General features: G+C 44.9%; 1 protein-coding gene across 1 annotated transcript; it reads right to left on the reverse strand.

The window, feature by feature from the left end:
- Positions 1-1,783: 1,783 nt before the first annotated feature.
- Positions 1,784-2,906, reverse strand: LOC146196513 (uncharacterized). The gene is made up of 2 exons (XM_084597032.1): positions 1,843-2,906; positions 1,784-1,787 (listed from the first exon to the last, which is right to left on the reverse strand). The coding sequence occupies exons 1-2, from the start codon at positions 2,649-2,651 to the stop codon at positions 1,784-1,786; spliced, it is 813 nt and encodes a 270-aa protein (XP_084453158.1). The 5' UTR covers positions 2,652-2,906.
- Positions 2,907-16,486: the final 13,580 nt, after the last annotated feature.

The following is a 16,486-nucleotide window of genomic DNA, read 5'->3' on the forward strand; positions in this document are numbered from 1 at the left end:
ACTCTGTCAGTTCGAGTGCACTTCTGAATTTCAACAGCAGACAATGGCACTTCATCAACAACTGAAAAGAAATGTGCATAATCCGAGACATCATTGCGATTTGCAAGTGGTAACCTTGAAAAACCGTCAGCATTTCCAACCTCTCGACCTTTGCGGTAAACCCAACGATAATCGTACGCTGCAAGCAGTAAAGCCCAGCGCTGCATGCGGGCTGCTGTCATCACTGGTACGGGCTTACCATGAGCGAGCAAGCCTACCAATGGCTGATGGTCGGAGTAAATCTCAAAGCGATGCCCGAACAGATATTTGTGGAACTTTTTCAGCCCAAAAACAACAGCCAAGGCTTCTTTTTCGATGTGAGCATACTCCTGCTCTGCCTTACTTAACGTTCTGGAAGCATAGGCAATTGGCCTTTCGTCGCTTTCAATCTTATGAAAAAGAATGGCTCCTACGCAGTAAGCCGAAGCGTCGCACACTAGTCCTATCGGCTTTTTCTGGTCGTAGTATGTCAGCACATTGCTTTGTGTCAACCAGCTCTTACTTTCTTGAAACGTTTGCTCAGCTTCCTGTGACCACTGAAATCCCTTTTCTTTTTTTAGAGCATTATACAGAGGCTTAAGCTTAGCTGACATGTTCGGTACAAACTTCCCGTAGAAGTTAATCAAGCCCAGGTAAGCTCGCAACTGTGCCGCATCTTTTGGACTTGGTGCCTCTTTTATCGCTTTCACCTTTTCATCTGATGGCCGAACGCCCTTGTCGTCCAGAATGTGGCCTAGGTAAGAGACAGATGTCTGAAAGAATTTACACTTTTCCTTTTGCAATCGCATGCCTCTTTCTAGAAAACGTGCCAACACCCTTTCCACTCGATGAAAACATTCGTCAAATGTTGAACCTGCGATAAGCACATCATCCAAGTAGCAGCTTACCCGCTCAAACCCTTTTAACACATCATCCATGACAGACTGGAAAATAGCAGGTGCACTTGTGATGCCATAGGGCAAGCGCGTGTACTTGAAAAGCCCCAGGTGTGTATTGACAACCGCCATTGATTGTGCCTCCGGATGCAGTTCCAGCTGTTGGTACGCTGTCGACAAATCAAGCACTGTGAAATACTTGCATCCTGACAACTTTGCAAACAAATCTTCCATCACGGGAAGTGGATAATGGTCAGTTCGCAGGCACGGATTCAATGTAACCTTGAAGTCCCCACACACTCTGACTTTGTTGTTCGCCTTAGGCACAACAACTAGGGGCGTCGCCCAGTCGCTTTTCTGTACAGGGACTAACACTCCCCTGTTCACAAGACACTGCAATTCAAGTGACACGGTTTCCCTCAAAGAAAATGGCACCTGTCGCGCTTTGCAAAATACGGGGTTGCTCCCCTCCTTCAAAACCAGCCTGACTGGACTACCTTTGATCAGCCCCAGAGTGGGCTCGAACACCTTTGCGTACTTCTCAAGTAGCGCCGCAACTTTGTCTAAACACACGCCATGCACACTTGACCAGTCTAGCTTAAGAGCCTCCAGCCAGTCACGCCCTAGCAACGCAATGTCGCTATTGTTGTCGGTTTTACCGACAATGAGCGGAAGTTGCTTGCACTGACCATTATGTTCGACTGCAACCGTCAACTTCCCTGTGACTGTTAGCGGCGACCCACCGTATGTCCTCAGCTTTATGTGGCAAGGCTCTTTAGGTAGACTGGGTCACAATTTCCTGTATAGCGTTTCTGGCACAATGGAAACAGACGCACCCGTGTCTATTTGCATGTTAACATCCTTCTTGGCTACCTTGAGACAAATTTCATAATGCCCTGGGCGTTCTGCACAAGAATAGACATTGTACAACAACACTGGGTCACAATCCGCGTCCTCCACAGCTACCGAATTAGCCGCGTCTCTAGACTTGAACTTGCACATTTTCGCCAAGTGTCCGTAACGCTTGCATGCACGACAACGATACTTGCGAAATTTGCAGTTCGATGCTTCGTGCGCTGAGCCACACCGAAAACAGACCGGCGATTCAGACACTCGGTCCATTGCTAGTCCTGCACCGGTTGAACGCTGCTGCTGGCGTTTCCCACCGCCTGGCTTATGACGTACGGCGTCGTCTGTACCTTGCGTCCCGGTCGGTTGAAATTCCCGACTTTCCTTCCGCGCTAGCTCGATGCTTTTCGCAACGTCGCAGGCGTCCGAAAACGTCAACTTGCTTCTCTTCAGCAACTCTGCTTGCGTTGCGCTGTCGCAGAGGCCCACTACAAAACGGTCTCGAAGAGCCTCATCGAGGAATTCCCCGAATTCGCATGAAGCTGCCAAACGCCTCAACTCCACTGCATATGCTGCTATGGACTCTCCCTGATGCTGGTACCGCCGATTAAACTTGAATCGTTCTGCGATGACCATGGGCTTTGGGGTGAAATGACTTCCCAGCACTTCTACGAGTTCCGCATAAGTCTTGTCCTCTGGCGTTTTAGGCTCTAGCAAAGTCTTCAGCGTCTTGTAAGCCCTCTTGCCTATTGCCGTAATAAACATCGAGACCTTGAGGTCGTCGCTCACCTGGGAGGCCTTCAGGAAGTGCTCGAACCTTTCCACGTAGGACCCAAAATCCTCGTCTCCGTCCTCGACGAACTGGTCGAAACTTCCAAGCGTTGCCATCCCTGTGCCTCGCCCAAACGCTCTCCACGAACGCCGGTGCTTACACGCACGCCGCGATGAGTTTCACGCAGTACAGCAGGATCACGAACGCCGCGATGCGTTTTACGTAGTCCAGCGGGATCACGAACGCCGCGATGCGTTTTACGTAGTCCAGCGGGATCCCATCCTCGTCGCCAATTATGTTGTAGCCGCGGCGAGCGAAGCAGAGGCAGAGCGACTAAGCAACATGTTTATTCGGCATGCTGGGCCGTACAGATTAAGTGACCCGCACGAGCGATCTGCGCGCTGACTTCTCAACAAGTCCCACGCTCCCCCTCTCGGCGTTGCCATTCACACACGTCACAGCATCACGTGACACTACATACCAATCGCGCACAATGCGATCACATGATACTTCAATGAGGATGCAGTTTTGCGCCTCATACATATTCATCTATATAGCAACTCAGAAATTGTGTGGGCTGGCATAATCCTCGCTAATCAGAACAAGCTGCACGATGCTATTAATACTATTACGACGCGTTTTCCCTCATCACCGCTGTTTTTATTTGGAGACATTAACGTTCCTAATATTTTGTGGCATACCCAGCCCCTTTCTTTGTCACACTTTTCAAAAGACGCTAATGGATTCAAATAACTTGTTTTGACTTTTATCTTTATCGCAACTGGTTACACAAGGCACTCGACTATCAACGAAGACAGCAATCACTTTGTAGTTAGTTTTAACCAATAGACCAGATTTTCCGTCTACTATATGTCTTGCTTACCTGTAATAATTAATTATTCGAAGTTGAATCTTTCTCTTAGCTTACTTTCTTTAGGAACTAGAAATGCATTAAAAAATATTCATGACTACAAGAAAGCTTATTTAAAGCTATAGATAATAAACTTTTGTCAAATGTTTGCAGATTTTTATCATAGAAGTGCGCTAACTAACTGGGATATTTTCATTGCTGAGGTCTACGAACTAATTAGTAAGTTCGTCCCTATCCGCACCTTCACCGCTGACACACAAGCTCGTGGTACAAAAACAAGAAAGAGCGTGTTTATTGTTCGGCGAAGCTTTTTTCAACTGACTCTAATTGGGCAAAGTATAATTAAAGGGCAACTCCGGGGGTTTTTTGACATTCGAATATTCTAATAAAAAGTTTACTGTAGATTCTCCTCTGCGTCCTGACGTATTCTACAAAATTTGGGCGCTGTACGATAATCCGTTCGCGCGCAACACGACTTTAAAATATGCTGTTTTCATGGATTGAGACTATTTCTGCCGGCAACACTGAGTTTTGACGTCACAAACAGTATACCGGCGTTACTGTCCACTTCCCGCATGATTATGAAATTGTGAGGCTTATATTGAACTACCTCAGACATTTTATGCAATGCTTCATGATTTCCATTCTTTATTTTCACCATCCAACGCACGTACGAGTGTTTCTCTAATACTGAGTGTGACGTCACCATTTCGTCACCTGGGACGTCGTTTCTGGCCATGAAAGCAGTTTCGGTTTTGATTTGCTGTTTTTTATTTTTAAAAATACTTCTAATTGAAATTTCGAAAAACAGATTTTTGCGTTCGAGTCAGGACGTGCCGAGGATTGTAATTCAACCAAAAACACAGAATGATGGAAAAACCACCGGAGTTGACCTTTAACCTGCGTTTAGTGAATGCGTAAGCGCACTTCAACATGCAAGAGAAAATTCTTTATCAGACGGATTACCAGTGATCTCAAGACTAGGACTAAACAATTTTCACGCTTTATTAACCCCTGGGCAGATGATTCGATCACTTTCCTAGATAACACTTTTAACCAGTTACCCAAAAATTTGTGTACTAGTGTGATTAATGACGTATTTATTCAAAACTTTTCCACACCTACTGATGCTTTGTTGCGATTTACACTGCTTTACAGCTACGTCTCATGTCTTATATAATAGTAGTAATAGTAATAGTAGACGTACTCGGCACTTAAAAACTAACAGACACTCTTAACCCTCATGGCTTCCTTGGGTTTGACTGCATTAAATGCAGGTTCCTGAAAAACACCTGCAGTTCTAGTTTTGTAACTCTAACAAAACTGTTTTGGCAACCAACTGGCATTAAAAAACCTCTCAATTGCAGCCCCATTGTACTCACACGTACTTGCTGCAAGATGGTCGAATATAGTAGATTCTCTGTCCTTTTTCTATAATCTCTGTCAGTTTTCGCATCAGTTCTACTCAGATTCGGGGAATCGTACCCTTGAGAAACGCAACTGATATCATTCACACAAGCATTACACCGCATTCTCGGCGCTTATCATATATCGACTGTATTTCCTTAAACTTTTCAAGAGCGTTTTATAAAGTATGCTATAAATGGGCTTTTTGTTTAAATTTAGCCTAAATTTAGCATAAATAGCAATTTACTAAAATGGATTGAATTTATTCTTAATAGGCGCTGTGAGCTTACTGAGTTGCTTATGGTTATAACTCTCCTCTTATCGATGTAGGCTCTGGCGTGCCACAAAATATAGTGCTTGGACCGTTTTTATTTCTTATTTTCTTTATTTTTTTATCCTTTCGTTTATAAAGTTTTTGCAGACGATTGCGTCATTGTTCGACAAATAAGCAATGGCGACTCCTCAATCCTGAAATCTGACCTCGATGCAGTAGCAAGTTTGTGTAACATGTGGCTAATGAAGTTAAACATTATGTGAGTGTCCATGCATAGATAACTCACACTCCAACTTTCTAAGATATAAATGGCAGTCCCTTAAATTAGTCAATTCCTAATATATAGGGTGTTCATATAACTGGTAATCTATTATGGTCGCTTCATATTCAGAACGTAATAACCTATGTTAACCGCATTTAATTTAGGCTATCTACTAACACCGTACCTTTTCCAAGGGCCCATCCTCAGTGAAACTACTGCTTTACAAGACACTAATATGATCAAAGTTGTAATAGGCTACGCCGGTTTGGGATCCCTATCACTATATTCTAGTTAATTCATTTGAAAACATTCAAACTTATTCTGTTCGTTTTATTTTATCAAACTACGACATGGCAGCTAGCATAACAAACATGCAATCCGGACTCGACATTTCCTCCCTATCATTGCGTATAAAAGTTGTCTGTCTGAGCCTTTTCCGCAAACGTTACTATCACTTTACACTCCAAAATCATCTTACCCCTTACCGAACCGCATCAATCCTCATCAAAACGTGGGCATCGAATCATCAAGAACAGAAGATTTTGCTTAGTCATTTGTACTCCTTACCGCACGTGAGTCGAAATACCTTCCCGCATAAATTGTGGATATTAAAAGAACCTTTTTGGCTGCACTTCAGCTAACAATGCATACTCATGTTTTCTGTAGTGCTGTATATTTTAAATGATTTGTTTGGTTTTCTCCATACTGAAAAGTTTGCGCGAAGACACAGAGACAAATGAGGAAAACAAGGGCACTGTTTTCCTCACTTGTCTCTGTGTCTTCGCGCAAACTTTTCAGTATGCATGTCAACCAACTCGCCCAACTTTCCGCTCTCCTTAGTTTTCTTTGTGACATGTGTCTTCCTTGTTCCCCTTGTAATGTGTTTGGCCCTGAGATGAAAAATAAATGAAAAGAAAATCATATAACATGTATGTTCTGGCATAGAAGAACCAGACCGACATTACTGCCTGCCTGGTGTCCACAAATATATTGTCACGCACTTCCTGCGGTCCTGTTTCAGAGGAAGATGAGGTGTGGCGGGAGGAGCTTAAATGGAAGAGGAAGTTGAGTCTGTCTTCTCTGGGTGTGCTAACATCCAGCGCATCTGGCATCCGACATGTAAATAAACCTCGTAACAATTGTGGCAGAGCTTGCGGGGTAGATCACCACGGAAATTCTCCTACACCGTTGAAGCCGAATAATAGCTAGGCTACATTCCCTACGGGCGGAGACGGCGCAAGCAGATGTTCCAACGCAGCCAATGCCAAGCTTTATCGGGAACCTTGTAAAGCAAGCCACTGTGCCTGTAGATATGTATTTCATATGCCTTCTCCCACATCGTCACCCATCATAATCTTCTTTCTTCTCTCCTTCCCCTTCCCCAGTGCAGAGTAGCAGGCCAGATTTGAATTATTCCTGCCAACCTCTCTCTCTTTTCCTTTTAATAAATTCATTTATCTATCTATCGGCACTTTAGTGGCAAGCCTGGGGAAGAAGTGCATGACTGGCTCACCAACTACAATCGGGTGAGCAAATACAACCGCTGGGATGCGACGATCAAGTTGGCAAATGTGGTATTCTTTCTTGAAGAAACGGCGCTAACATGGCTTGGCAGAATAAGAGCGGGATTTGGTGATGCCAATGCTCGGAAAAAAAAGGGCGCCGAACAGAATCTGGCTAAGCGAGCGTAAGTACCGGCGGAGACCTGCACAACTTACATAGAAATCCTCAAGCTGTGCAGAATAGTTGATGCTCGGATGACTGAGGAAGACAGAGTGGGTCACCTCCTTAAGGGAATAGCGGAAGGTGTGCACAGCTTTCTCACCAGCAAGGACAATTTGAACACCACCGCTCATGTAACACGACACTGCCGCACGTTTGAAGGCTTGAAGCGATGTCGTATCATCCCGTTTGGTCGGTTGCGGAGTGTCACAACTGTCGTCAGTGTATAGATGTGCCTGAAGCGACGAGCATGGTAGATACAATTCGGCAGATCGTCCACGAAAAGCTTCGGAGGCATCAAGCTATTAAGGGACACGTTAGACGCGTCTACAGTCGCACCTCTTCGGCAGACAATAGTCCATCTTTCGCCTGTTATGCTCCCTCACCATCAACGCCTACAACAGCGAGCACTCGCGTCCTCCTTGTCGACTACATCCAGACCGTGAATCGTTCAACCCAAGTGACGATGAGCCTTATTTTTCGCGTGAACGTCAGCCGCCGGTGTGTTATACCTGTGGAATGATGGGGCATATTTCGCGTTTTGGCTAAAATCGCCGTCCGTACTAGCAGTATATCGCCGACAGTGAGTGAACTCCTGTACAAGGCTTCCTACTGACAATGATGATCCATATGAACACCTGGCCAGAATAAGTACAGAGCAATGCCTAGCCGATAAGAGCACAGAACGGAGCTGAACCGAAACGAATAATCGGCCTCTGATGGCAGCCTGACACCCCCATCTCGGTGCCTACGACGCTCCTCTTCTACCCGACGACGGTCGCCACCTCCGGGAAACTAGTGAGTGCGGCCGATGAAGGTGTGGTCGCAAATGATTCTAGGTTACCTATGCCTCTGCCCGTTTCGGTGTTAAAGAACCGAGTTGAAGTGTTTGTGGATGGTGTACGTGCTATGACGCTGGTGAACACAGATGCAACCAATTCTGTTATAAGCCTTGCTTTTAAACCTGCCTTGATCGTAAAAAAAGCCACATTTTACAGCTACCTTTAGACCTGCGTGGGTTGCGAAAGGGTTGCGTGCAGTTTCATGCATTCGAGGGAAATAAACCCCTGCTGCAGAGTAACGTGGATGTATTTGCAATTTTTATTGTTATTTTACCATCACTGCGAAAGCGTCGAATCCAGTAGGAATCCGGCGCAACGAAACATAGCCCCTGGAAATAACTGTGAGCGCGCGTTGATCAAACAAGCTTGCACAACTCCTTCAGATTTCGCATGAACGTATGCATATGTATATCGCCTAAAGCATGTTCTGCGTAAAAGTGGAGTTCCTCGCTGCGCCAACAACGAGAAGTTCATGCTTGCTTTGCCCCGTGCTTCTCGCGCGCCTGCGGGGAGTGGCCTCTACGTTTCTGTCAACAGTTCAAGACACAGCGCGCTTGAGTGCAGTGTGCAGACCTACATCAGTGCAGCTTGCGAAGTACGTCAGAACACCAAGAGAAGGGGTGCCCGGGGGGTACGACCGCGTTTGCTGAGCATTTGTGTGTGTGTGTGTGTGTGTGTGTGTGTGTGTGTGTGTGTGTGTGTGTGTGTGTGTGTGTGTGTGTGTGTGTGTGTGTGTGTGTGTGTGTGTGTGTGTGTGTGTGTGTGTGTGTGTGTGTGTGTGTGTGTGTGTGTGTGTGTGTGTGTGTGTGTGTGTGTGTGTGTGTGTGTGTGTGTGCGTGCGTGCTCGACTTTACTGGAAAATTCAAGCGTTCTGAAATCGATAGAAACGTTCTTGAGTTATACCTAGAGGAGTATTTGCGATCAGGAGAAATGATACAAAACATTCGTACACTGCGGCCGCAACTTTAACGTAAGCTCACTCGAAGAATGCTGGTCATATGCTTCTCGTATCCACTGTTCTTGTGGTCCGGAAATTAATTCTCGCTTACTAAAGCTTGCGCTACCGCTGTGTTTTATATAGCCGAATTTTGTGTCTGAAACAGAGAGCATGCGAGGTGCAGGGGTTGGCGGCCTCTTTGTTCGTCTTGGCCAATGCACCGAGCCAAAGAGCTGAAAAAAAAAAAAAGAACAGTAATCAAGCTGGAAATTCCCGAGTTTGCATCTTTAGGGTGGGAGTTCCAGCGCGTAAACACTGCGCTACACGAGGTAACACGCGTGTAAAAGGGCATTAGGAAGAACTTTGTACCTCTCTAAAATGAACGCGCCACATAACCAAGCATATAGCAGGAATGCCTTCTTTTCCACTCTTCTCGCACATGTGTGACATTGGGCGTGGCTGAGTAGAAGACATTGCTATGGTCATGAGCGCTGAAGTGGTATACAACACTCAGGCAGTGACAGAGCTCAAGAAAACTTCATCGAAATGGCATCTAGCGACAGCGGAAGGGAAAGCGACATTGAGAGATGCATGTGGATAAAATCGGGCAACCGCCACTATTGCCTTAATCTTAGATAGCTTCTGCTAGATAAAGTTGGGATGCAATTGTTTCGAGCTCCGGCACGGGCTGAGTGTTGTATACCACTTTTGCTCACGAGTGTACGTTGAAGATACTGCTATAGTCCTCAGCTTATCAAATAAATATGATTAATTTTTAAAAGCGAATCGCACCCTCATCTCATTAGCATCATGTACATAAACGAATTGTCTTTTTGTCACTAATAATTAAACTAAGGTTGTCCTATTCATTACCAAAACCACAAAACCATAATTAAATGCTGCTTAAATTGAGGAGAGCATAGATAGTTATGCAAAGGGAAATACATATGTGACGTTAAATGACAGGAATTCGCCATACATATAGTGGGCCAGGGAACAAGCGTGAATTACTGGTATTTGCCGAAACCAAGAACAGTAAATGAGTACGGACTGGGTGTGCATAATCAATGCAAGATACACATCGGTAGTAGAGGCCAACGGACTGGATTCTAAGAAAAGGCCGAAGTAGAAGCCTGCTGCTTAGTCCAAAAACGCCGTTTGAACCTCAGTCTCGGCGGTCACGTTTCAATGCGGACGGAGCGCGAAAGGCCCCCATGTGCTGTGAGATATCAGCGCACGTTAATTAAAGAACCCCAGGCGGTGGAAATGACTTGGCTGCTCTCAAGTACAGCGCTTCTTTATTTCTTTATTTCTGCGCTCCCTTCTTTCCCTCTTTCTGTACGGCCGGTTAGGGGCTTGCATGGAGAAGTGAGGCAGTTACTGCGCCTTTCAGTTCCGCGAGAAAGACTACCCTTTTCATGAGCGATGATGAAGACGACGATATCCAAAGCGTAAAGTGAGCGGCCACCAGTTAAACGTGCGAAGCGAGAAAGGCTGAGTTGCCTAAGGGAGCGGTAAGCGAAGATGAACTTTTTGCGTCACCGCCAGTCAGAACCCATTTGGGCGCAAGTCTTTCTCCACTTTACGTCATTCGTAGAAAATGTTCAATACAGTTCGGATAAGTTCGCCCTTATTTTAATCGCTAGGTTTCCCTAATGTTCGGCTGGATATTCGGACATCGTTTGCGTTAATTAGTCAATAAGTGAGTTAAAACCATTTCAACATTAATATGTAAAGATGCAACGATAAGTGGATGGAATGCAGGAAGCGTGGAGGCACAGCTGGTTCTTGTTCTCCTTAACAAATCAAGAAGGTACACTGCAAAGAAATGTATTCTCGTTCTGCTACAGCTACGTACTCATTCTGGTAAGGATGAAAAAAACACACACACACACACAACAACACTAGGCAGCATCGTACAGTGGAGAGAAATAACAATAAACGGTAGATGTGCAGCATTCATGTCGTAGATGCTTAATCTCGGTCTGCCAAAGCATGACCAAGCTAAAGTGGTGGCGGCAGCAAGTGTTTGCCGACGACGCTCAAGTTCGGCCGTGGCGAAAGCCATCAGTTATTTCCCAAATTCCAGTTACACCTCATGACCTGCCTGAGAGGTTTATCGATGAACATTTTAACTCAGGAGCGCCTAAGAATGCAACCAAAAGGGTAATACCCAGAAATAACCCTAACTCACTTGTTTTGAATTTTTGGTGCTAAAAAAAGTGAGATAAACAGAATTATTATCAAAAAGGGCATTAGTAAATGTATCTGAACCACCGCTGTCTTTTCCCCTAACTCACTTGTTTTGAATTTTTGGTGCGAAAAAAAGTGAGATAAACAGAATTATTATCAAAAAGGGCATTAGTAAATGTATCTGAACCACCGCTGTCTTTCGGGCTAAATGAGGGCTGGGCTAATTCAGTCGACCACAGAAAATGAATTTTTTTTAAAAGGAAATAATATATTTTCTCTACAATCTGCGCCACCCTTGTGTAGAGCGCTCGATCAATGCGCACCACCCGTATGAAGTGACAATGGAAGGCAGCCTATGGATAATGAGGAAAAAAAATAAGTTGGGTTTACCTCGCTTTCCAAGCTTGATAACATTGATACAGTTTATGGCATCGAGCCAGCAAGACACGTGTCTGACCGTGAATGTGTTGCACACTTTCGACGATCCTAGATTGCTTTTGCACCAATAAATTCTCGTGTGTCAGCGCTGTGTCTTCTTTGCGCTCTGTTTTACCAAGGGCAGATTTCCGCACTCCGTTGGCCGACATATACGAGAAATGGGTATATGACGTGCATCTTGACCATGCCTTTTGCCATAACTCCACAGGGCCCACATTTCGGAACTCCGCGCTCAAGTGGTGTGAAAAACGCAGGTCCGTGATTTCATTTCGATGAAGTTCTCAGCGCTGCCCAGAAAATGTCTGTGCGGCAGAGTGGGAGCTTGCTGAGCGCCACACAATTAGTATACTGCTTAAACCTGCCGAAATTGACGGGTTCGTTCATAGGCGGCGCCACAGTCTTCCCCTATGCAGAATCTATTTGTTGATTCTGTTCGTATTCTCATTCAATATTTGGTGACCTAATGACTACGGAATTCCGTTGCATGGTAGCTCTGCTCTACGCTTCGTTTATGGAACAGAAAAGAACAAAGAAACAAACAAACAGGAGGATTTTCATTTTCCAGACAGGAGTAGGCATCGTTAAATAGATACAAAGAAGTTTTTATCAGGCTTCCCTATTCCTTTTTTCCCCTTGATCAGGAAAGAGCAAACTGTCTCTGTGCTTGACTATTTCGCATCACGGCACGGGTTTCCTTCATATAGTTGAGCGTGGTACCCCATTATTCCCTCCCCCTCTCCCTCGATCCTCTCCTTCGTTCGTTCAGACGCATGAGCCCAACTCTACATCCTTAATCCCTTCCCATACAGTGGGAGACCTTGGGTTTTAAAACAAAGCCGCATAATGTCTCGTGCCTGAGCTGCTTTCGGGGATTTATGAATGTTGACCCCGAGTTTCTGCCGCTGCCTCAAAGGAGAGGTCGGACGAACAAAGGAGATCAGCGGTGCTGCGCTCTATTTCACGGCAGGAACTGAAGAAAGAAGAATAAAATGTTTTTCTCTATGTCATTTGTGTAGACTGTCCTAAACATCCACGGCGGAGAACTGAAGAGCCTCCGAACTTCATCCCTTTCTTCCGCCATTACAAGTAAAAGCGTTTGTACTGAACGACGCATAGAGCTGCAAGCGGTGGCACAGGTCGCCTGCCATGAACGTCCTGAGCCTTTATTTGCTCTTAAACAATGCGCTTCACTGCTCTGAGATGTCAAAGAATGTCAAGCAAACTGAGCAGAATAAGTGACCTGGCCAACCTCGACGGTTGCGTACTCCCCGTCTTCCTCTATTGTCTATCTCTGTCTACATTTATGGAGGACCATTCTTTTTTCTGTTCCTGACCAAAAGACATCTTTGAATCTTCCTTTTCCTCTTCATCCCGCTTTCCCCCCGTAAGGATCATAACAAGAGGCGGCCGTTCAGTGTCCGTCTCGTCAAATAGCCTGCGTCCGTTCGCGTGACGTCATTGGTCACGAGGTCAACAAGCGCGCTGGATTTTGTTCGTCTCCGGTTGGTCCTCCGAGCACTATAACCGCGTCACAATTGAACGCTGTTATGACGTCAAGAAAACATCACTAACCAGAAGAAAGAAGGAGCTCGCACTTTGTTCTTTCCCTCAAGAAACAAAAAGGAAAACACATTGCTTGACTCGAGGCGCTCGCGTCTGATAAAAAGCAGGGTGTCGAGACGAACTGTGCATTGCGGAGTGCGGACCGGACGTGGATCAGACCGAACGGACTGTGTAGCAGTCGGGAGGCGAACCAGGCGAAGGTGAGTTATTCATACTTCAAATAGATAGAGGCCCCGTCATAAAGTGACGGTAAGTGAATGATTGGCACCGGTGCTTATCTCCGGTTCTAATGCTCAGCGTATAATAATTAAATGTAATGAGATGTTTGCGCTGTTATCTGCTTGGTCGAAGCTTAATTGAATCAGGATCAACCCATCTAAACCAAAGACTTTTTTGTTCCGTTCTAGAAATAAACAAATTTTAACTAGCGATGTTATAGTTTTGAAGGTCAGGTAATTCACATTACCAATAATCGCGAAATACTCAGGGTTCATTTTTCTTCGACATTAAGCTGAGACGTGCACGTGAATACCTTCGCATGAAATTTCCTTCTGTTGCAGATTAGAATCTCGCTGTCGCAGGTTACTTTCCATTATTAGCCAAGCTTCAAATACAAAATGCATTATTTAGGTCCCATCTAACATACTGTTCCTTAGTTTGGGGTACAACTGAAAAAGCTAACAAACTAGCTCGCAGTTATTGAGAAAAGATAATTCAATGCGTAGTGAATGTTGCACTTAAGTCCTCTTGTAAAGAATTATCTTTTTTCCTTAACATTATCCCAATAAATAACCCTACAAATTTTGCGTATACAGGCAGCCTGCTGCTCTTCCCCACAACTAAAAACCACCATAACATCGTTGGCATATTTAGAATGGCGCATTCCTAATTCTAATATGACAACACGAAACACAGACATACGAGAAATCCGGCATTTTCGCACTTTCTACAAATGTCAGGCCCAGGTCCATAAAATTCCTGTTGCCATCAACAAATATTATTTCACCGATGGCTTCAACCTTAAGCAGTTAGCCTTTTTTTTTTTTTTTTTGCCAAACTGTGATCAGTACAGCTGGTTATTCTCTCTAATGCCATTTCATTCGTTTCCGTCAGTGACATATATTATTGAATTATATATTGGCGCTTTTATTTTTTTCTTATTTAGAGTGAAATATGTTTCTGTTATCATACATGCATTGAAAATAATATTTATCTGATTCATTCCTGTATTTCCTTGGGGAAAGTTTACCTCACTGTTTTGTACCCTTTACGCAATTGTCATGTATTGAATATGATGGGCCTTGTCTGGCTTTTAGCCCAGGAGTCTTCTCCTCATTTAGAGAAAAAACAAATATATGTATATGTATGCATTTATATATGCAACCATCCTTCAAGTTTCATGCTAAATATACTAAGTGTGAATCCTGCAATGTGTCTCCCGAAGAATGGAACATCGCAGTAAATCCATCGCAGGAATCGCTGTACAGAACATTTTATCCCGTGTCCTCGTCATTTATGCAGCGCCGAATAACTTGTTATAAAATAATGCTTCACCAAATAGCCCAGCAGCGTGTTTTCGTTAAGCTAAATCATTAATTTCTGCCGTTCACAGACACCCCTTGCGGCTCCTCGTTCGCGTACATTCCTTCTCACCGAAATGCACTTTACTACTCGCCTAATGGTTATTGGATTAGTTAGCACCTCTCTCATCTCACACACACTGATTAGCACACGGTCATAAGCTATACCATATTATGTGGAACATCACACGGCATGGATATAAAGCCTCGCTTTATCCAATGTGTACGAGCGCCTTTGCGTGTAATGGGGTGTCTGACTCAGGATCCAAGATCTCGGGTTCGATTCTCATCTCACCCTGAAGCTTCTTTTCAGCGAACTTCATTTACTGTATATGCTTACATGCCTAATTATGCAGAGTAATGTTGTGACCTTGACATCGGAATTTGGGTAATATTTCAGTCGCATTTGAATTCCAACGCTCCGCGCGGGGCGTTGAACATTATCGACCAACCTAGATTTTCTTTGCACGCCGTCGTCGGTGCCAGCGGGTTCTGTGCTAAGCGGGAGCCTTAATCGCATTCAAACTCCGGCGAGTTGCGCGATTTAAATGCATGCTACAAAGCCCTAAGAAACTGAGATTACCTAGTTCGTCACCCTCTACTGATGATCGATGCTGAATAACCTCCTCCATTTCTTTTGCGTTACAGTTCTGGAGTGCATTACCCGATGTGTATACTCGGTAAGGCCGGTTGCGGCTGACGCGTTTTGATGGAGTACCCGCAGCGGCGGATCCTGACTAGGGCGCTCGGTTACTTTGCCACAGTACCCAGGTTCGAACCTGACCACGGCGGTCGCGTTTAGATTGAAACGAAATACAAAAGGTGCCTGTGTACTGTGCGATCTAAGTGCACGCTAAATATCCCCAGATGGCCTCAATTATTCCGAAGCCCTCTACTACAGCGTTTCTTTCGGTACTTCTGCTGTTACTCCAACATTCTCTATTCCAACACAGCGCAGTTGTATTGTCCATCAAGAAGTGGGAAAGTTGAGAGCAATTAGAGTGCTTTTTGTTTTTTGTACCCTGATGGAGGGGAAATTCAAGATGCTCGCGTACTATGCGATGTCAGTGCACGTTAACAATCCCTCAGGCGTCAGAATTTATTAGGAACACTATATTATGTTGCTTCTTTCTCTCCCATCATTTACGGCGTGTTCGAGGTGTCCAACAAGGAGTGGGAGAGTTACCATCACTCCTTCAGTTCGTTAAAAGCCATTTATATTTTTTTTTTACCCCGCTGCGGCGGCAGCGTTTCGATCCAGGCGAAACATAAGGCACCCACATGTATATGATGTCAGTGCACGTTCGAGAATCCCAGGTATAGTGTTCTAGAACAGAGCCCCATACTCCAGGCAGTCGAAATTTAGCAGAGTTCTCCATTACGGCACCCCTATTCTTCGTTCTTGCAACTGCGTCATTCATTATTTTACTTCCAGTAGCCCAGGCGAAAATGAAGTTTGGTTTTGGGGAAATGAAGTGCACTGTAACTCGAACTTCACTGCAGACACCTCAACCGCACCGCGGTGAACAAGAGGAAGGTGTGAGCAAAAGAAAAAGTAGAGAGAGAAATGGAAGAATAGAAAGACAAGGAGGTTAACTATATGTGATGTCCAATAGGCTACCCTACACGTGGGGAGGGGAAAAAAGGAGGAAAAGAAAAGAGCGGCAAGGACAGTAGTTTGTCACATGTCCAGATCTGTAGTAAAAGGGCGTAGAGGGCGTACAGTTAAAGTTTAGCACTCAATCCCGAGTTCTTTAAAAAATTAAGGAACGCCTTCACTGCTTTCCTTTCTGATGAGGCCCAGAATGTTAGCTTCTGTAAGAGGGCGAGAGTTCAAGTGGCGGAGTGTATCAGCCAGGAAG

Source organism: Amblyomma maculatum, chromosome 3 (assembly GCF_055883805.1).
Source record: "Amblyomma maculatum isolate TAMU_Amacu chromosome 3, ASM5588380v1, whole genome shotgun sequence".
NCBI classification, from domain to species: domain Eukaryota; kingdom Metazoa; phylum Arthropoda; class Arachnida; order Ixodida; family Ixodidae; genus Amblyomma; species Amblyomma maculatum.

What these genes read in the sequence shown, in the direction of transcription:
- LOC146196513 (XM_084597032.1), bottom strand. Translation starts at nt 2,651, where the DNA reads ATGGCAACGCTTGGAAGTTTCGACCAGTTCGTCGAGGACGGAGACGAG.